Below are 21,904 nucleotides of genomic sequence, written 5' to 3'. Positions count from 1 at the left end.
TAGCATTTTTCAATTTCTTTGTATTGAATACTTTTTTTCCCCCATGTGTTTCTCTTTCTTTTTCGTTTGCGATTTTTATCTAGGACGCTTCTCAGCAGCCAACCGATTTGTGTGCAAATTTTCAACTGTCATTATATGTACACATGTGTGTGTGTGGGTGTGTGATATGTGTGGGTGTGTACTCGTATGTAGCATGTGTAGGTGTGCTAGTTTCAAATTTGGTCGAGACCATCTGAAAGCAAGCCAAAAAAGAAACAGTTAATAAAATCCCTTGACACGAAGGCGTTTACATAAGCTTTTAGCAAATAATTGAGTGTGCGTGTCTTTGTTGTTGTTCTTCCAGTTTCAGTTCCAGTTGTTGTTGCTTTTATTGTTTGTTGCCTTGGCTGTTGACTGGCACGTGTGTCGTGCTGTTGCCAAAATTGTACGGATTGTGCCCACTCTCCTGCTTGCCACCTTTGGCACCCCAAATAGTCTCGGTTTCAGTTTCACTGCTCCAACTGGAAATTCAATTGAATTGGCAAAAATTGTTGTTTACATGCCGATTTGCTTGTTTGATTTATGCAAAACGTGTATGCTGGCCAGGGCTATGGCACTAGGCGTGGCACACACACACACACACACACGAGATGATGTGCGCCTTGAGATTTCGGCCAAACAATCCACCGCCAGAATTAGCCAGTGCTCGAAAAAGGAGTCCGACCCAAAAAGCGAGAGAGAACCCAAGCTTGTGTATTAAACGATATTAGCTGCCAATGTGCAAAGGCAGATGGTAAAGGGAATAACCAGCAGCAAAAAGGAAAGAGGAGCAACAGCAGCAGGGGCGTGACTAGATTGGCGTTTCCCGATTGCTTTGGTGCGTGTATTTGATGTCGGGTTTGGGGCATGTCCCTTAATAGGCTTCAGTCTGTTTACGCAAAACCTTTTGCCTTGGATTCTTCTCGTTTTGTAAGTATTTGACGACAAATATGATGTGAATCTAGCTTGATAAATTTTCTATTTACATATGCCACAAATTTCTCTCTGATTTGTTGTTGATTTCGTGTTGTTGTTTGTGTTGTTTTGTGTTGTAGCTGCTTGGCATAAGAAGCACGTAAATGCGTTACGTCAACTGAAAAAAGAGTTACGCATTCGCAGCGTTAGCCAGTTGGCTAAAAGCTTAGCCGCTAAGTGCATTGCCAGCATAACATTCACTGCTCACTGCGAATTCCATCAGCATCACAGCCCACATAATGACCTGGGCAACACAATAAAAGCGGAGCAACAAAAAAAAAGAGAGGGAGGAAGTCAGTGCTCGAGCAACGAGCAAAATAAAAATTTGTCTTCTGTTGAAGTTGCAGTCAAGTTTTGCCCTGAGTTGTGGGTAAACATTTTTCAGCAGCAATAAATAATAACGCAGAAAAGAAATATTAATAATAAAAGCACGCAGCACCAGCAGCAGAAGCAGCAGCAGGATCGCATAAAGGGACAGCCAGCCACAACATATACACACAATGGATGCGCCAATGCCCATCCAGAACATTGGGGCAGCCAACAAGAAAAGTGCATCCACGAATAAAATCAAAGCCATCAACTGCAATTGCAGCAACAGACGTTGCGACGCATCGACCGACAGAATGCCAGAATGGAATAGTGGCAGCAGGCGGATGGTAAATTGAATGGTTATTGAAAGGGCTGCAAGTACAAGGGTGCACGATGCAGGGGAGGAAGGGTTAAGGGGCATACTCGTAGAAGTGTTAAGAAGTGGCGTACGATTTTCAAGGAAAACCAAAGTTTTGCTCTTCCCTCACACACACACACACACACACACACACACACACACACACACACTCACAGAGCAGTCATAAAACTATTTTGCAAGATGCATAAAGACTTTGTCAAGTGGAAAAATATGAAAAACTTTTACATTTCGATGAAAAGTAATGCCATCTAAATTGCTTGCCACTTGGGCATTGCGTGTGAGAATTGTGACCCATTGCACATGCCATGCAATAACACAAGAACGCAGTAGCAGATGTTCCGAAGTTTTGCGATGCAAACTAATTGCTGCAGCTTAAGTTGGACAGCAAATTACTTTAAAGCTAAATCGTCAAAAGGTGGGTGCGAAGGGGAGACGATTAAATCGCATTTAATGATATACTATATAATGGACGATTTCAAGATTACAGTTAAATGTCACAGGCAGCAGCAGTAGCAGCAGCGACAGCAACAACCACAACAACAAAAGCAAACAATGTTTAACATGGCACAAGGCACACTTTCAATTTTCTTAAAACACATAAAACTTGATTATCTTGATTAAATTGCAAATCAAAAACATGTTTCAAGGATTATTTGTGTGCCACACACACACACACACGCATACACACGGATAGAAGTAAAATCTTATCAAACCGCAGTCACTCACAAGCAAACAGGAGCGTTCAGCTTGCGTGCACAAAGCTCATACACTGTGGGCGGCAGATCTGTATAGCATACATATACATATATTTCTTCCATATCTCCATATACACATTGTGGGTATAAATAATAATTGTAAACTGCAAGCCATACGAGAAGGGGAATGGAATGTGCGGATGTGGCAGATGTTAATCTGTTAACAAGAAGCTTAGATCGATTTCATTTCAAAAGTGTTTATATCAATTTAAAGTAATTACAAACAGCCACAAGCACATGCGAACGAGGTTGACACAAAACAAACCATACGTCTATCTCCACAAACACACACACACACACATATATATTTAAGGTACTTAAGTAAGTGCGGGTATCTCTGTGTTCTCGTGTGTGTGTGTGTGTGCTCGATCTGCCGTAATGGAAAATATTACGCAAATTGATTCTATAAGTGCCATGTCATACCTGCCAGCCACTGCGCTTTGCCTGTTGACAACTCAGCTCAGCTCAGTTCAGTTCAGCTCAGAAGGCCAAATGAAAATCCCTTGGAGAAAATACGCATACTATTCAATTGAATGCCACTGACATCTCAAATTTCAAGTGTGTTGACAAAAGCTTTGCATTCAAAGCCGATTTCTGTTTAAGCAAAGGCGAATCTCTTACCTATCTATCTGGTTTTGTAATTAATATGATTATTGATTGTGGACGACGACAAGAGCTTGTAATGAGCCGTGTTTGCATGAGGGTGTTGATTAATATCCATCAACTGATTAGTTTCGTTGCACCAAGCACATTAATTGTATGTGTGCGTCGGTGCGGCATGCCAGTTTGGTTTGTCTGCTCAGTTAATAATCGATATATGCATTGAAACATTTAATTCTATCAATAGAAGTATGCTTTTGCTTAGAGCAGAAGACTTGCATATTTGAGCTAAAAACATTCCTAAATTAATACTTAAACGCTGCATTTTAAATAAAATGAAAGATTAAATTTCATTCGCATTATTTCAAATTCTCCTAGCTGAAGTGAATTTGTATTTATGAAATATCTAACTTTTCTAAGAGTAAAACCATGCTTGGATTTTCTTATCAAAAATCTCTAGATTTACGTGTATGTTTTTTGGACGTGCTACTTTGTTATATATTTTAAGAGATGGCAGCTGCACTTGGCTCATCAAGCTGACTAATTAAATACCAACTTCAAAACATGAGACTTGCAAATTGCAAAAACTTGGTCAACTTCCGAGTTGTCGCAGATGCGCATTTCGCTGGTAATGCGCAGGTAATGCTGCAAATGTCAAAAGGCTGCAACTGAGCAATGAGTTAAGTACACCAAGCTATGCCGAATTTTCTAGCTAATCTGACCAATTTGAAGCGCATTGTCTTTGCTTCACCCCGCACACTCTTGACTGGCAACGCCCATTGTTTTTGTACTTGTTGTGGGTGTCAATGTAGGTGGAAGGCGAGGCAAAAACCCGATGAGGGCACAAAAACTAAAGTGCCTGGGGCACATCTCAGTGGGCTGTGTGTATTTGTAAGTGGTGCACTGTGTACGTGTAAGTATTTGTGTGTATGTGTTTGCATTGCACTTATGCACATGTGTACAAACAGGGAGAGGATGAGAAAGAAACAGTGGGAGCCAAGGAGCTGAAGAGTTGAGGGGTTGTGTGTGTGTGTGGCATTAGTCGAGTAGATGACGCTGTAATAGCATTCAGAACTCTTACTAATGAGCAGAGTAAGGGAGTCTAGCAAGAGAGCCAGAGAGAGAGAAAGAGAGAGAGGGAGACACATGGGACGTCTGCTCAGGTCGAGCAGGTGATGTGTGGCCGCCGCTTGCCGTCACCTTGCCAGCGGCGAAGCTAGCTACGCTTGAACCAATTTTACAATGTACGGCATCAACAACAACAACAACAACAACAACGATGAGGCAACGCAAGTGCATATGGAATCCAAGAAGCAGGCAGCCAACACCCGGCAACTGGCAGCTTCAAACTAATTGTGCAATTATTTTTGCATAAAGTGGCATAAACATGGCTAGAAGAGGCATTATGCAAGTTGCCTGACTTTTGCAACATAAGTATGAAGATGTAGAAGTAACACCCTCTAACATATGACGCAACAGCGGAAGACGAGGCAGGAGGCATGTGGCAGGCACTCTGTGTTCCTCTGTGTGTGAGCGCGTGCCTAAGTGGCACTCCTACAATTTGAATGTAATATTCATTATTCTTTGCACACAATGTCTGTCGGCCAAAAGGTCTTTTTTTGGCTTTTGTAATGCGAGTTTAAAGACTCCGATGTTAAACTATTAAACAGTCTCTTCTTTTTTATTCTCATTTATAGTTATTGCTTGCAACCTTTTCTTGCTGTTAATGTGCTACAAGTAACATAAATATAATTACTAACTGCCTCCTAGTGTGTTAAACATGGTCAGAGACACACATCAATCCGAATATAATTTACATTGTTGCAAGTCCATAAGCAATTATTCTCAACTTACCCTGGTGTAATAATTCTCGATGATAAACCGCTTAAATAAAATGAATATATACTTGTTGAAATTGAGTATTATAACTTTGTTGTGCGAATATTAAATATTTGGCTTCGGAATTATCAAAGCATGCAATCAACAGTGCTTCAAGTAAATTTAATTAAATTCTCCAATTTAAAAGCCATATGTTCGTACGTATATATATGTGCTGTTATATATATGCAAACATACTCGAACTTGCTTTCGCTTTGTTCAATCTTGTTGTCTGGAGGCAAAGGAATGCGGTATTTTCAGACTCATGTCAGTGTGGCATAGTTTTGCCTGTTAGCTTTCCGAGCGTCGCTTTAATTTGAATTAAATTTGCACCCAAAGAAATCTGCCGCTTGGCCTGCTCTTCGAGTTCGAGTTTTTAAAGGCAACTGAGCGAGCACAGTAAAACCCGGGAAAACTGAGAGAATAGGGAGCTGGCTGAGCCACGTTCTCTCAATGCTTCTGTATGGCATTTTTCGACAATTAAAATTAAAATTTAAATGAAATGAGCACTGTTTGTAAGTGTGTCTGTATATGTGTAGTGGCAAGTTTTGTGTGTAGAAAAGCCACAACACACTGAGTAGAAGAGAGACAGAAGGAGGTAAAGGGGAAGCGAGGTAGGCTACAAAAACAAACCGCAGGAACCAAAACCAAACACAAATGTTACATAAAGAAAAAGTCGACTTCGTCGTAGTCGTCGTCGTCGCCGACATCGACGTTGTAGTCGTCTGTGCAAAGAACAAGCACAAATATGTAAATGAAATTGTATGACTCGACACACACACATTCAGAGGGAAAGAGGTGTATATGTGTTTGTCGAGAGCCACACATATGCACCAATTGCTGCAATGCCGCGGTGGCAGCAACAGCAACAGCAACACTCGAGCAACTTCTAACTAGGCAACTGCTGTGCACAGAGGTGCAAATGTATGCAGGTGTATGTTGTAGGTGTCTCTCTGCAGTTGTGGGTGAGTGTGCTAGTGTATGTGTGCATGTGTGGTTAGGTTGCTTCGCATGTAGTTCGTTGACTTTTGAAGTTGTCAACAGGAACGGCAACAGCAATTGCTCTTTGCCGTTACATTTATTACATTTGTAATTGTTGTCAGTCGCAGTTGCATTTTGAGCTGAGCAGCCAGAGCGTTAATTATGTGCCAACGCAATTTCGGCATGTCAAACGATGCAACAACGAGAACAACAATTACAGTAACATGAGTGAGAACGACGACGACGACGACAACAACGACAACGGCAAAATGCAGAACGACAGCTTGTTTAGCTAACGTGTCAAGCGGAAGTCGTTGCCAATCGAAGGAGCTTCCGGTTGACGTGGCTGCGTTTGCACTGCTACTTTCACTTTTCGCATGTCCCACACTGTATATTCTTCTCACAAACACACACACACACACACACACACACACACACACACACACACACACACACACATGCACACGATACGCTAGCAGTATTTAAAATGCCTTTTGCATATTTCATTAATGGTTTAAAAATTCATGAACTGCTAATTGAAAACGTTTGTCGTAACCGATACACACACATGAGCTGTGCTTGGCAGTGCGTAGAATAAGGTAGCAAAAAAGGTGCCAGGACCGCACTCAAAAGCCGGGCAACATAGTTTAGCACTTTGGCTGCCCGTCGTCTAGTACAGCACAACGTTCATTCTGTGTGTGCTACCTAAGAAATCAAAACGTCGCCCCGAACCGGGGTCGAGTTTTGATGCTAGGACTATGACTATAACTTCCCACTCTTCGTTGCTCTGTTCCTCGCATAATGTATGCGGCCTAAGCGACCCGAGTGACTCGAGCGACCTCCACTCAAAGTTCACCAATGGCCTGGCACTTTTGTATGCGAAAATACCAACACTCTCAGCCAACACATGAGTGTGTGTGTGTGTGTGTGTGTGTGTGTGTGTGTGTGAGGTGCACTCACACAGTGGAACACCTTCAATCACTTCCGCTGAACGATGAAGTAGCTCTTTGGCACGCTATTATTTTGCAAGGCAAAAGCAAAAAAATAGTGTTGTGTAAAGGTGGTTAAGAGAGGTGTGCGAGTGCGAGGGAGAAGCGTTTTACTCGTATGTAATTGGAACGTGTGAGAAATATCAAACCGGGTAGCAAGATTCGAGTCGAGCCGCTTAAGTTGTTGCCCCGTTTTGGCGTTCGTCGTTGCCGTTGCCGTTTGCCGGATGTCCTGTTAGAAGCGTAAATAGGCATAAAACAACGAAAAGAACATTTCTATTACCTCTTGGCAAAACAGGCAGGGCTTTTGCAAAAAAGGGACTAACGCCCGGCATCAGTTCTGGTCTGCTTCAGACAAGTTGGATCAGGGCCGCCTTCACCAGCCAGGCAGCCAGCCATGAAAACTTGTCTAAAGTCTTGTTGCGGTGGCGGAAACGCTGCCAGGAGCTGTCTAATGGCTACGCAAGAAAACAGCAATCCTGCAATCCTTTGACTCGGTTCCGTTTTATTTTCTTTTTACTTGCGCTATGTTCGCTGTGTGCTGTGCGCTATGTGAAGGGTTTCGGCGAATTATAAATGCAATATTGCCATGGCAATGGCGGTGGCCAAAACGCGACTGCGAAGTGCTGATTATGCCAGCTAGTCTTTTGTTTTGGCTTGCCTGCCATTCATAGGACGTCGACTGGCTGACACCTCTTTGCTGGCCAAGCTGCCACTTTCTTGTTTAACTCTCTGCCACAAAAGCTTTGCTTAGCCAGTCTTTAAGTCCACACACAGAAACGTACAAACAATCGTACCCACAGTCACTCAGTCACAGAGCAAAGATGGAGAGACAAAGCCAAAAGGTAACAACAATGGCCAAGTGCCAAATACACGTGCAACTCGCCTTGCCACACGTCCCACGTGCCACGCCTTTGCTCGCTCGCTCGCTGCCTCGCGTCGCTCCTTTTGCCTCGTGAAGCTGGATAAACTGCTTTTAGTCAACTTTAGTTAGTTTGGTCAAGCGCCCTTTCTCCTCGTCTACTACTAATGGAGGACTGCAGCTTTTGGGGAAGTTTTCGTTGCTGGTGCGTTTTTTAACTTCTGGCTGGTCTGCTGTTGCTGCTGCTGCTGCTAGTCCGGCTACTGGTCCACTATTTACAGCTTTAGTTTTGTTTGCTTCGTGTTTTGTCATGCCTCTTATGTCCTGCCTCCAAAAGTGTAAACAACTTTGGGCGCTCGGCCAAGTGCAAGGTGTACACACACAGCAGCAGCAGTAGCAGCAGCGCACAGCACGTCCTCGTCCATGGCCGTGTCCGGCTCCTACTACTAACTCGACTGCTGCCCCACTGACCAGCGTCCACTGTTAATCCGAGATGTTTGTTTACCTTGGCACTGCACTGCGAAGGATCCAAGCTGGTGTCCACCCAGACTGCAATAATAGCAGCAGCCGTAGCAGGAGCAGCAACGGGAACGACGGAGCCTCATTTATCTTGTGAATGCAATAACAACGACTTAGCCGGAGCTTTGAGCTGCACTGTGTAAATCCATTGAACCTGCAGAGAGTATAATAAGTTAGTCGTGAAGTTTGCAATGCATCGAGGAAGATAAATTAGACCCCGCTGTGCTACGATATTGCGATTCGTTGCGTTACTCGAGATATTATCCATGATCACACAATACATAAAGTCAATAGACATGTTTTCTATTTTAGTTTAGTTAAATCTGCGAGAGTTGGAAATATGTTTAAATATGGTGTAAATATTTAAAATAATACTCTTCCCCAGCAATTATTGTTGAGTCGCCTTCGGGTTGCTGTCTGGCTAACTTTTTAGCCCGTTTAAGCCACAGTAAAAAGCTGAAAAGTGTATTCAGAGTTTACCTAGCGGCGACTTTGGCTATTTGAATATTGTTTTTGTGTGGAAAGGCCAATTAATGAAATGACCTGCAGACTTTATTTATTTTTCATTTTATTGACGATTTAAATTATACACAATTTGTATAAATGCATTGCCATTGCGTTGCATTGCATGCAAGCGAACGGGCAATTTTGTTAAATTTTAATTATGGTGCCGATCATTGTAGTTGTAGTTTTTGAGTTTTAATCGGACAAACCGCTTTAATTCGAATTTAAATTAATTAAAATCACTTACGAACAAACCAAACCAAACCAAACCGAATCAACAGCAACGGCAACAACAATAACAATAATAACAACAATTTAAAATTGGCAACAACAATAGCGACAACAACAAACCCAAATTAACTTTGCATCGGTTCAGATTCGAAAAAAAAACCACAGCACAGCGTTAGGGTCAAACAAGGAGGCGTGTTGCTGGCAGTACAGAGCGGGGCGGAGAAGTGATAGAGGGGATTCACAGCAGGTGGGCATAAAAGGCGCGACCACCAAGTGCTTCCATGCGAATGGAGATCAGAACACACAGAGAGAAAGAAGGGCAACTGGACAGCTGGGCAACTGGTCGTCTGGGCGTGGCCACGGGGAGTTTATAGCGCATTTTATTTTAATAAAGACTTTTAATTGAATTTTCAATTGTTGCGCACGCGACACGGGGGCCACTACCCGGTTGCAGTGAATGTTGCTGGCTGCTCGATACTGTTTCAGTTGCTTTCGTTGTTGCTGTTGTAATTGTTGTTATCATCATTATGATTGTATGTAGTGTTTTTCAGTAATGCATGTCGTTGCTGTTGCTATTGCTGCTGTCGGGACATCTGTTGTTACTGTTTGCTGTTGTTACTTTTCAATAACACGCTGTAAAAGCACAAGTCCGTGGTTAAACAATTACTCCAACGAGAATGAACCCAGCTGCCAGCGATAAGGACTGTGTCCACAATCAGCGTGTCGGGTTTTTGCACTGACAGCCAGACAAAAGCGGGTAAAGGGCGACACGGTGCGACTTGCACAACCCATCGTGATAAGCAAAAATGGCGTTCGCCACTTCCGGTTTCCTGTATCGCACTGCTTAGCTGACGTCATGATGATGTACAAATAAGTGATTGAAAAACACACACACACACACAACTATCTGTCGATTGTTGTTGAACCAATGAAAATGGCAACAATTAAAATATAATGCATGCCACTTCCGTTGCTCAACGTGGCCGATTTCGTTGAGTTGCTTTTTTACACCTACATACATAATTATGGAATTTCAATTATTTATTTATTACGTGTAGTAAATAAATGTGCAACCAAGTTATGCATTTTATTAATTTTTTATTCGTGTCGTGAGGTTGCCTGGTGTTGCTCTCGATGCTGCACATGCTGATGATGTTGTTGCCACTATTGTAAGTGTTGCTGCTCCCTTTGTGTTTACTTAACTGGCAAATATTTTATTATTGTTGTCGTTGTCGCTGGTACTCTTGTTGTTGTCCCTGTTATGGTTCTATAACGTTGGTGGCTGGGTGGCCGATTTACTGCATATTTTTAATATGCACTTTTGGTTCGTATTGTTTGTACTTCAATTTTGTTGTACAAAATTTTCAATTAGTTTTTCATGCACTTTATTGGCTATTGTTTCCTCACTAAGTGCCCACATACACTCACTCACACACTCGCGCACACACTTCCGATTAATGTGTGTAAATTGCATAATATTCACAGTTCTATTGTGGTTTTTTTCCCACTGATTTCAATTTCAATAACCAATAATAAATAAGTACGAGAATATACTATAAATAAATACAACACTCCACTTGCTAGTTTCAAGTTGCATGCGAGTTATATAGTATAGTGGAAAGTGTATGGCGGAGATTATGTATTCTATTGATGTTATTGATATTTTTACAAAAAATAAAACCTACTAAATTAAATCCAATTGATGTAATTTAAAATGCACTAGAATTTAATACGACACTTTTAAATCAAATAAATCTGAATCATGACTACAGAGAGTTGCCTCGCTCCTACCTTAATTACCTTGGCAAGTGCAGGAACTGAAATGTGCTCATTTCCGTTAGAGAGGCTTCCCCGGCGGCCACCTGAATGCAAAGAGAGCCAGACGCAAATTAAAATACAAAAAAAAAGAAAAAAAATGAGGTGAGAAACACAGGAGAATATGTGTCTTTTGCCCCGTTTGGTTGGTTTGCTCTCAAACGTAACGAAACCCCAACAACCGCAACGTTGAGTCTGACCATTGGTCAAAGAACGAAGAACTCAGAACCAAGAATTGCAGTCGCTGCAGCCAGAGCGGCATAACATAAGAATGTTGTTGCGGTTTGCCAACATTTTGCTGGAGGCAAAGCCGCTCGACACGAGCGAGAACCTCAGCTGAAGTCACGGTCAGAATGGTTGTGCTTTTTTGCATTTGGTTGTACACTAAGTCTACCTGACTAACTGACGTATGCAAATAGTACTTTGAATGACAGACAGTTGCAGTCGCTCTAAACTGCAGCTCTGCGTTGTCAAAATCAATTTTTACTCGGCCCCAAGCAACTATCCATAAAGCAGTAACGAGAAAGCTCGCGCCTGGCGAGATGGGATGGGGAGTGGGAATGACGAGGTGTGACTGCATTAATTAAAAATTTGAATGCAATGCTAAGAGAAAAGCGCACACCTAACAAATTTTTCATAGGCTAATAAACTTGAATGCCGCACCAAAAAACGAGCAATGTGACTGAGGCCAGGTGTTGGCAGAGAGGGGGAGAAAAGGAGGATGGAGGAGAAGAAAAAGGCACTGGCACTGGCACTCAGCAAATACACTGGCCCACAACTTGTTTTTTGCCGCACTGTCACCCAATTATGTCACACAGTGTACAACAAATTAATGCCTCGTTGCGTTGATTGCGCCGAGTGCGGCTGCTGGCGTCGTCGTCTCTGCCGTTTCTGTTGTCGTTGTTGCCGTCACAGTCACTGTCGCTGGCTCAGTCGCAGTCGCAGTCGTGGTTGACGTCGCTGTCGAGAGAGCGCACGAAAGTATGCAATACAAAAAGAACGCAAAAGTAAAACACTAAAAACAGCAGCCGACCGAGCTTCCAGGCACAAGCACTCTGCCTGATGGCCGTCACTTGCGTCTGTTTGTGTGTGTTGATGTCTGGCTTCGAATGATGTATGTATGTGTGTGTGTCTGTTGGTGTGTGATTGCGTGACAATTTCAAACAGATTTAACCGCCAATTTAAAATGAAGTCAATACAAGCGAAAGCAACTGAACTGCGCACGCAAAAATGTTCAACAAAACAGAGTCGAAATCAACTGAGGGCATCACAGTAACTCGACGAAAACTCACCCTATCTGTGGACCATCAACTTATCTGTAGCTTTTACAGTGGCCAACGAGCACTAAACCCATTTGGGGAAACTCAATACAGGGTAGAGAATCACAGTGGCAGCAGCTGAAGTGTCGCCCAACGACAGATCATCGGCCCGTCAGCAGCGACGTAGATATTCTGGATGGTTTTTTTTGTGCTTTCCAACATTTAAATACATACAACGAGCGTTGGTCCTGACTGGGCCGTGTGTTGGTCCCTCGTACCTCGCTGATCCTGGGCAGCGGTGCGTGCTCCACCGCCAGCTGTAAAATGTATTGTAAATTTCACGCTTTTTTCATCTCTCGGCTCGGCTCTCGTCTGTTTTGGCTGTTGGTGGCTCGGTTGACTCTGTGTGGGTTGCCGTTTTTTATTGGGCCGCACAGCGTTTGTGTCAGACAAACGATTTAAATGAAATAAATTACAATAAATCACTCAATCGGTTTAAATAAAAATGTTGCTCTTGTAATGAGATATCGCGAACGGGCAGCAAAAAACGTAACCGACATTCTGGCGATTGGCTACTACCGATTGCCGATTGTCGACTCTCGACTCCGGCCTGTCGATTGGTAAGGGAAAGTGTATAAACATTTCTGGCCACTTGATTTACTGGCATTTTTTATGGCGTAATCGAGCACTGCAAGATGTCTCGGAGACGTAGTGAACTGGTAATCCTACTTAGGCACTTCCTGACATCCATTGTTATAGATCAAATGATGTTTTCCCCATACGATTTGCTCTACATTTTCTTTCTTTTTGTATTGCTCGATTTTCTGCAGGGTCTGTTAAGTTAAGAGCTATTCATAGCAAGCCACTGAATACTCGATAGTGAGCCCAAAATACATTTACCAGCACACTGAGCCATAAACCAATTGACGAGGCAATCATTTGAGGCAAAAATTCGAATCCTTGAATCAAAGTAAAGTCTTCCCTAATAGTAGAAGTAGTAGTTGCTTTGTGACTCACTTGCACAGATGGCTTTGGTATGGTTGCATGGCTGGGACTTAGTGCTTAATGGCAGTCAGTAGTGCATGTAAATGTCATGACAATGGCTTCTGTATAGCGTGGATGAGGGGGGACGAAGGGCACTCAAAAGCATTACTCGCATTGCTATGAACAAGTCGTACCAATGTCGGGGTCAGCCGGTGGAAGCAGCAGACACACAATGTTTTGTCCACCTGAGTTGTCAACAAACCGTGAAATTATCAACCCAAATTGGACGACAACATTGAGAGCAGCACGCCGAGTGCGAAAGAGAAAGAGCGATAGAGAGAGAGAGAGACAGAGAGAAATAGAGAGATAAAGTGAGGAGGTGTGGGAACAGATTTCTTTTTATTCCTTTGGCATGGACAGAGTACGTCTTAATGCATATGTTAAGTTGAACCCTCACCATTCCTCATACCTCATCCTTCAAAAAGCTTTTAATACAAATTGAAAACGCTTGAGGAGTCCGGGGGCTATTCTCTCTGTCTCTCTGCTCGTCTCTCAGGTGCAGAAAAAAAGGCCAATGATGAAATAGAACCAAGTCAGTGTACTTGTGATAAGCAGCCAGGTTACCCAGGCAGCAGCTGTTGCTACTTATATGAATACACGAATGACCGATTAAATAAGTGACCAGATGAGCTCATGGCTCAGTAGCTGGTAACTGGCAATTGACAACTGGACAATTGGTGCACTTAGACTTATGTGCATGCGAGCTGAAAGTACTAAGCGATATCAAAATATCGCTGTGCCTTTTCTTTTCACTCTATTTTGGGTTTGCATAAATGTCAGATAGATATTTGCATACGGATTGCATTCGCTGCAGCCGCAACTATTTATCTTTCTGCGCGGACATTTCAAGAGCGATTTAGAAAAGTGGAGCATAGATTGGAAGATACGAGCAAAGCGCAAAAGAGGAAAGCAGGACGGACAGCAAACGGAAATGCGCTTTATGCAGCATTTAAATGCTCCCATTTCCGGACAATGCTGTCGGCCATTGCCGACCTTCAGATGCCTCAATTATTTCATTAAGTAAAACGTTTGCATTTCACCTAATTCCGCCCAGTCGAGTTGAGTCGAGTCTGAATCTGAATCTGAATGTGAATCAAGCCACCAGGCCTTGGCCAAGCCAGTCCAACCCAGGCCACATCCGTTGCACTCGTGTGCAAACACGCAAAGTGCCAGTGTGCTGCAGCCGAGACTTGGATCTGGGGGTATCAGATTCGGAGTGCTAGACGAAACACACGAAACGGAATTTATTTCTCAATTCCCACTTCAATTTCGCAAATTGAATGAAAAAGCGCTTAAAAATATACAAAAGCAGCAGCCAAGCAGCCAAACCCGTAGCTTCCACAACCAAAAAGAAAAAAAAACACACACACACACAAAATAAAATAAAGTAACAAAAGCACACCGACTAGGGCGAAAGGCAGGGCGCAGGGCAAAGGATCGACAGCAAAAAAAGGCAAACGAACGACGAGCAGAGCGAAAGAAAATCTTACAAATAAAACGGAAGTTAATTTACTACGTAAACCGAAAACCATGGCGCAGCCACATCCGGTACAACGGAGGCATGAGCTGGATCAGAGGCGCAGAAGATGGGGGCGAGGCGGTCAGTGCTTACAGATACAGAGTAAGGAAATACTGCAGCTGGGACTCGAATTGGGACTGAGACTAAAACGAGTAAGCGACGACGAGCAGCCAGAGCTTCGCTTAAGGCTAGCCATTTAATTGGCCAAGCTGCTGCTGCTGCTCTGCTGCACTGCTACAGTCGAAACCTGTCGCGTAACGTACCCAAATATTTGCTTATACAACAGAAGCGGCCGACGAAGAAGAGAATAGAAGGAGAAGGGATCAGACAGGTGCAGTTCGCACTTAAAACCGCTTATTACCTTAACAATTGCAAATATCGGCGCGGAATGAGCGTCCAGAATAGCAGACAGGATTACTTTGCATAATTTTAGGGGCATACAAATAACAGGCAGCGATTCTTTGCACCCTCCCGGATTCCACTTCCACACCCCTTACAATGTGACTAGGTTACCTCTAGTCGGGAGCGCCAATGAAAACGGAAGGAAATTTCACTAGCCAAATGCAGCAGCAGCAGAAGCAGCAGCCATGGAGCAGCTTAAAGGGCTGTGTGAGTGTATGTGTGTGGGTGCGCGGGCGTGGCAGCCAGCACAAAGGCGCATTAGAGCGATAGCGCGGGCCAGCACAAGTATTTGTTACGCGGTAAAAATGCATAAAAATCCCGAGACCGGCATTTATTTAAATTTATGCCGTTATAACGTAATTTTGCATTACCCCAAAAATGATGGCGTCGGCGGCCTCCCAAGTCAGCCGCCATTTTATTATTGTACATATGTAGGTGTGTGTGTGTATGAAAGTGTAACTTTATTTCTCTTTCACTATGTGTGTGTATGGTTGTGGTACTTTTTCCACAGGCATTTTCATGCATTCATTTTTTGCCAGCGACTTGAAACATTTTTGCGGTGCCTGAAGCTAAAGAGTTTCCTTTTTCATTTGACTAAATATTTGCAATTGTTATTTGTATATATTTGTATCTATTTCTATATATACGAGTATGTACATTAACAATGAAATTTTTATATACATTTTTTTATAGCATTTTTAGCATTTCAATTGTACATCAGCCATTTATTTTATTACATTTTATTTACTCTATTTTTTTATGCTTCGGAGTATCACAATACACAAAGCCTCTGCCAATTGTTATGCATATGAAGTAGACCATTGCATTACCACTGTGGTTGCAGGCACAACAAAGGAATTGTTGCCAGTTGTCTAACTGTTGTGCTCGCCAAATTAGTAGAGCGCTTGAGTGTGGTTTCCGGTTGCGCCACAAAATATACGTATGTATATGGAATGCTGAGAATCAGTACATCAAAGGTAGCAGCAAATTTCACTCCAGTACTTATGCTAAATTCACACAGTGCAGCTAAAGTAGCTTAGAAACGAATTGCGATAAAAAATAATGACATCGAATAAAACAATGTGGTCGATGCAATAAACTTGTACTCGTTCTCGTTCGCTTGTGCTGAGCGTATTCGATTTCTAATCTAATCGAAACATCGCCTCGCTTAATGCCAATTAATTAGGAAACCCCAAGCAAGCGTCACACAGTTAAAATCAGCTCGAATGTCTAATCTGTGACTGCGATGTAAAGGACACTAAGTTGGGTTGGGCTGCCATAGCGGGGCGCATTCAATCAAATGTAACTGTAACTGTATCTGTATCTGTAATGGCACAGCAGAGTCAATTTCTGTCTGTGTGTGTGTGTGTGTTTTGAATACAAATTAGGTAAAGTGATGGCCGCCTTCGACATGCAACAGCTAAGCAAACAGCAACAGACACGCCTCCAATCAAGTGCTTCGACGGTAAGGGACATACACATTCTTGTCGACGCACTCATTGATGAAATCGACTTAATTTAAATTCAAACTAATTAATTAGATGCAGATGCTCGAGATGCTCTACACCTCTTGGCCTGGCCAAATGCAATGAAGTCATTTCTACCTGTCTACATGCTGAGCTTTCTCTCTTCCTGTGCAAATAGTATGTAGTCCATTACTTCTGCCGCTGTTTAAGCTAATTAAACGCACAATTTGTATGTCTGGGTCAGTCTAATATATACATATAGACGTTCGTATGTATATAACAGCCACTATAGAAGTCTCGCCAGCACAAAGTGCTCAATATTCTCATATTGATACCTCACACCAATATTATCATCATTCTGGATGGCGTTTCTATCACTCGATGTGCTTAATGCTCAGTGCTCAGGCAATGGCAGTTTCAATGATTTTGTTTAGCTCAGTGATTCGGAGAATTAAGTTCAACTGTGTTCATACGCATATGCTCACACACACAGATTTGTGTGAATATGTGCGTGAGGATGTGTGTTCTGCAATGCTACACACGAACGTAGAGAGAAACATTTGAATGTCTGTCATGAATTGATACCAATTTGCAATTGTTAATGAAACGCTTTGTGCTGTGCCGATTGCATTGCAGCCCCACCCCCACCGTCCACAAGCCAAACGAGAGCAGTTGAGAATATGTAAAGCTGAACACTAAACTCGCCATACTCCGACTTACGAGACTCTTCCTCTCTTTTCCTCTCCTCTGCTGCACTTCAATCTACTGAGTTCATTTCACTTTCCTTTCCTTGCCTTGTTTTCTTTGACATTCGAGTTACATTTTGGCCAAGTTTCGCACATTTGTCTGTTTGTCAATGTGCGGAGGAGGCAAGGTTGAAAATCCCCATAGCACGTACATATATGTGTGTGTAAGTGTCGGTTTGTCTGTGTATGTGAGAGGGTGGGTGTGTGTGTCCAGCGAACTGCTCGTGTGTCTTTGCTCATTTCAATTTTGTAATTGAGATTAGCACTTGGGAATAATGGAGATCAGATCATTTAATTAACTTTGTTTTCGAGCACATTCAGTCCTGCAGGTCGTTCTGCCACAGTGTCAAGTGCCTTCAATTGTCTGTCTGTGTGTGTGTGTGTGTGTCTTTATGTGTATGTATTTGTGGGCGTCTTTTGTGCTGTCTGTGCAACCGATTGATGCTGATGCTACCAACGCCCAAATCCAATAATTTTCCCAGCGTTGCTTTCTCTTGTCTTCTCATTGTACGAATGCGCTCCCATCTGCCTATTAATTTTCCTTGCAGCAATTTCATTTGTTAATTTGCATTCCATGTTGTACTGTATTGCAAACAGTTTTTTGGTCAATTTAAGAAGAATGATTTGATGAAAATACCCGTATTATAAACCAAGTTCCATGTTCATTAAAATTGTAATTGAAATCGGAATACCAAAAATGCGGTTGGCATTGTCTTTTGTGCTCCGCTTCCAGTTGTCAGTTTCAATTAGCACTTGATACTACTCTGACAAGCTGTTTTCAGATCCTTTAAAGGCTGTGCATCTCATTTACATTGGTCTAAGAGGCAATGAGCATTTTGAACGTCTTTGTAGTCTCTGTTTCACAGTGTCTTGTTATCGCCAGCGTTTCTTTTATTATCACATTTCATTCTCTCATTTTGAAATTGCATTCAGCTGTTTGTTTTTTTAAGCGCTGTCATGAGAATCCAAAACTACTTTTTGAATAATTTTATTTATTTATTTTCTAGACTCCCGTTCGTGCAAAAGTTGTGCTGCTGCACCCAAAGCTACTGGCTCGACTTTTGTCATTCACTTATTTATTTAGTTTTCCTTCTTTCCATCCACCATTTACCATTCTCTTCAGCCTTGTCGTCGTATGTCAAAAGTTCTGCAACATCCTCCTTTTATCCTTCAACTAAAAAAAAAAATAAAAACACAAAAACAGAAAGACTTTAAAGCGCCCTTCTCTCTCCGTCTGAGGCAGCCAATTGATGCTATTTCAAGAATTGTATATGGCTACAACATTACATTGCGTAGCGAGTTGTTCTTGTTTTTTAATTAAAAATGTCTCAGCACCAAATCAAATGTTTACAGCAAAGAAAACCCGACAGCTTCGACTAATAAATATCAGGCAATAATATCATTTCTTTTTAAAAGTTTAATAAGTTGCGTTTTACTTTTTATTCACGTTATTGGTTTACAAGATACAATTGAAACAAACTTCAATATAACGAAATCATACTACACTAATGAACTATACCCAATTAAAAATCGAGGGTAATTCGTAACTGCATCGTACTTACGAGTACTCGTAGGTTGAAGCCTTACCTTGTAGCTGCCGATCCCTTATGGAACACACTTTGTATCTGTTCACATGTTGGTTAGGTTCGCTGTGGCATTGGTGTGGCGTTTACAGTTGAGTTGTCGAATGCATTTGGCAGATCAAACGAAATGCGATTACGTATACGCATCGTGCACCGCTTTAAAATTCGGCGCAACGACTGTGTCATGCCCGCGGTTAATTAGGCTCTCCCCAAAAACGTTGCACGCCATTTTGTTGTCAGAATTTGTACCTGCTGTGCTGGTTTTTGACAGCCAGCCAATTCGATGCTCTCAAATTGCATGGCTCATTAAATTTCAATAGGGAAGCTTCAGCAGCGGGCGAATGTGCAATTATTTACAGTGCGATTTATCGTTGCATACTTGCAGGCATCGACTCGCATCGAACGCGTAATGGCGTTGTCTACTTTCGGGCGGCACCATCAACGAGCCACGCCCACAGATCCAGTTACAGCTGCAGCTACAGCTACTGCTACTGCTGAAGCTAGGCATTCTAAAAGGCGAACTTGTCCCAACTTTTTGAATGCCTTTTTGTTAACTTCTTGGCGCGAAAAGTTTGCTGTAAAATACTTTGCGCAAATATTGTTTTCGCATGCTTTTGTTGCGCTAAGCGCCTAATGCCTCATGCCGCATGCCTCAAACTCTGTAAGGTAGTGTCTCAAGCCCTGCAGCGTAAATTGTATCAATGTGCGCTCTCTTTTCAAGAGTTTTCTGTAACTTTTTTGTTGTTGTATCTTGTTGCGTTCTTCTGCTCGTGCTTTTGTTTTCGACTTGCATTTTGCCATGTATTGGCATTTTCAGCGCTTATTTGTATCGTTTTCGCTCACTTTGTTGTTACTTTTGTTATTGGTGGTGCTGTTGTTGCGGCTGTGTTGCCTGTGCAACGTTCAACGCTCAACGTGCAACGCTACTTTTCCACAGATTTTTGTTTTCGTGGCTTATGTTTTGTACCCTTCTTTTACTTTTTTGCAGCAATTTCCTTAAAACGCAAACTTGAAAAGTTGTATGAATATTTGTGGTGCCTGCTATTTTTTTGTATTGTTGCTCTGTTCTGTTCTTTTCTATTTTGCGAAACTTTTCAAATCAATTGTGCCATCAAGTTGGTAACAATGTCAAAAGCATTTCAAAGCTGTCGACATAAGCTATGCAAATTTTATTTTAAAACGCATATAAGTAATGTTAAAGATTGCTGAGAACCCATTGAGCTAACGACGTCGCCCAGCTGGCTTCAAAATGCCCTAGGTAGTGTTTTTTTGGTGCTTAAATTAACAGAAATATAATGGAATCCATTTCGTTTGTTTTACTTACTTGAGCACGCTTTAGAATGGAATCCTTGCTGGAGTCGTATGCATGCTGCTTTGAAGGTATTTCCAGCACTGTGGGCACAGGCAGCAAATGCTTATCGAGAGTTGTGCGTATCATGTCTGCGTATATCTGATTGATCATTATGATTGCAATATCTTCGCGTGCTACAAAACGCTTAAAGCACTGGTCAATTTCGGCTTTAGTTGTATCTGCCAAAATAATGAACTAAATAAATACAAATTATAGTTATCAACTTTCGACACTTACCTTTCTCTACAACCATAAAGTTGGATTGGCGCTGCTCATTAATTTCCCCAATGCCGCCAAGCAAAAATCCGACACAAGTATCCTACAAAACAAAAAAGGTAAATTAAAGCTTATAACCCAAAATGCAGTTTAACCTCATCGCCTATAACTGCCATCAGTTTTCCATCTTCTATAGATTGATGTGACATTTTATTTGTTGAAACACTTCTATTCGACAGTAAAATGAATAACAATTGAAAGATATGCTTATTAAAATAAACACAAAGGCAAGTTGATGATTTTAGGAATTAGATACACCTTCAGTGCTTAATCAGATTTCAATTGATAACATTGTCAACTGCATTGTCAATTGATTCATGTGAATTTGATTTAACAGAAATTCTGTAAAATTGCAAGCAACTAGTCAGCAATGATTTGTGAAATGTTTTCCGTTAAACACGAATCAGTTCATTCTCCGAAAAACTCACATATCGAAAATCAGATTCAAAAAAAGAGCGTCGAGGGGATGTAGCTGCACTTGACAGCTGCGGCGCATTTGATGGCAAATTGTTTGTTGCACTTTGCTGTTGCCATTGCGTTGCAGTTGCTGCAGTTTTTCTTTTTGTTTAATTTTTTGTATAGTTTTGTGAAGCGTAAAACAAGTTTTATAATTGTTTAAAATGTTTGCTGCCAACGTCCATTGCATTGCAATTTTATAACGAATTTTGTCAGTTGGCGCTCCAAACTTAATCGAGAGCAGCAGCAGCAGCAACAGCGTCAGCGGCAGCAACAACAATTTGTGTGCCAAAATATTTGCTGTTGCCTTATGCCACGCCCATTGAACAATTTACGCAATGTTGCGCTCGGAAACTTTAATGCTGCGACAGCTCCTAATTGGATTAGATAACTTCTCGAAAGGGTTAAACACAACGCAACACAATACAACGCACACACGCACATTCTCCCATACAAACAAAACCACCCAAAGGCACATATTACGCATACGCAGCGGTGCCCGAATTGTCTGTAGTAAAGTGAATCGTTTCAAATCTAAAGCTAGTTATGTGCACCATTATTGCTTTCCATTTCGTGATGTTGTCGCTGTTGTTGTTGTTAACTCATTTACGTTACGTAGATGCATAACAGCAACAAACAACCGCACACAACAAGCCCTAAAAACCTTTGCGCTACATTTTGCTAATTGTTGTACAAACTTTCAACAATAGCGCATTGCCATGTTGCCACTTAAACTCGACTCGACTCGACTCGACTTGAGCTCATATTTGAACTCGAATCGCCTTTTCAAATCAACTCTAATTGTTTACATATCAATGACCACTTTGGTGTTGCTGTGGTTGTTGATGTTGTTCCTGCTGTTGTTGCTCTTGTTGTTGTTGTTGTTGCTGTTGTTCGTGGCTGCTGCTGTCGTGTGGCATAACTAATTATGATTAATGTCTTGAAGTGAGCCCGTGACATTTACAGTTAATTGGCAGCTGATGGCGA

The 21,904-nt window shown here is 42.0% G+C and overlaps 1 protein-coding gene across 1 annotated transcript; it reads right to left on the bottom strand.

Moving 5' to 3' along the window:
• Window positions 1–19,988: 19,988 nt before the first annotated feature.
• Window positions 19,989–20,683, bottom strand: LOC132785061 (V-type proton ATPase subunit F). Its single transcript, XM_060791036.1, has 4 exons — window positions 20,557–20,683; window positions 20,423–20,504; window positions 20,159–20,364; window positions 19,989–20,088 (listed from the first exon to the last, which is right to left on the bottom strand). The coding sequence occupies exons 1-4, from the start codon at window positions 20,608–20,610 to the stop codon at window positions 20,056–20,058; spliced, it is 375 nt and encodes a 124-aa protein (XP_060647019.1). The 5' UTR covers window positions 20,611–20,683; the 3' UTR covers window positions 19,989–20,055.
• Window positions 20,684–21,904: the final 1,221 nt, after the last annotated feature.

The sequence above is a fragment of the Drosophila nasuta genome, chromosome 2R, assembly GCF_023558535.2.
Source record: "Drosophila nasuta strain 15112-1781.00 chromosome 2R, ASM2355853v1, whole genome shotgun sequence".
NCBI lineage: Eukaryota > Metazoa > Arthropoda > Insecta > Diptera > Drosophilidae > Drosophila > Drosophila nasuta.
The sequence above is the reverse complement of the archived record's forward strand: the minus strand, read 5'-3'. Positions and strand labels throughout refer to the sequence as shown.

Bases quoted from the DNA above. Each gene is read 5' to 3' on its own strand.
- LOC132785061 (XM_060791036.1), bottom strand. From the start codon at position 20,610: ATGTCACATCAATCTATAGAAGATGGAAAACTGATGGCAGTTATAGGC. The intron at 20,505-20,556 runs GTTAAACTGCAT...TTTGTTTTGTAG, and splicing joins TGGCAGTTATAGGCGATGAG to GATACTTGTGTCGGATTTTT. The intron at 20,365-20,422 runs GTAAGTGTCGAA...TTATTTTGGCAG, and splicing joins CTTTATGGTTGTAGAGAAAG to ATACAACTAAAGCCGAAATT.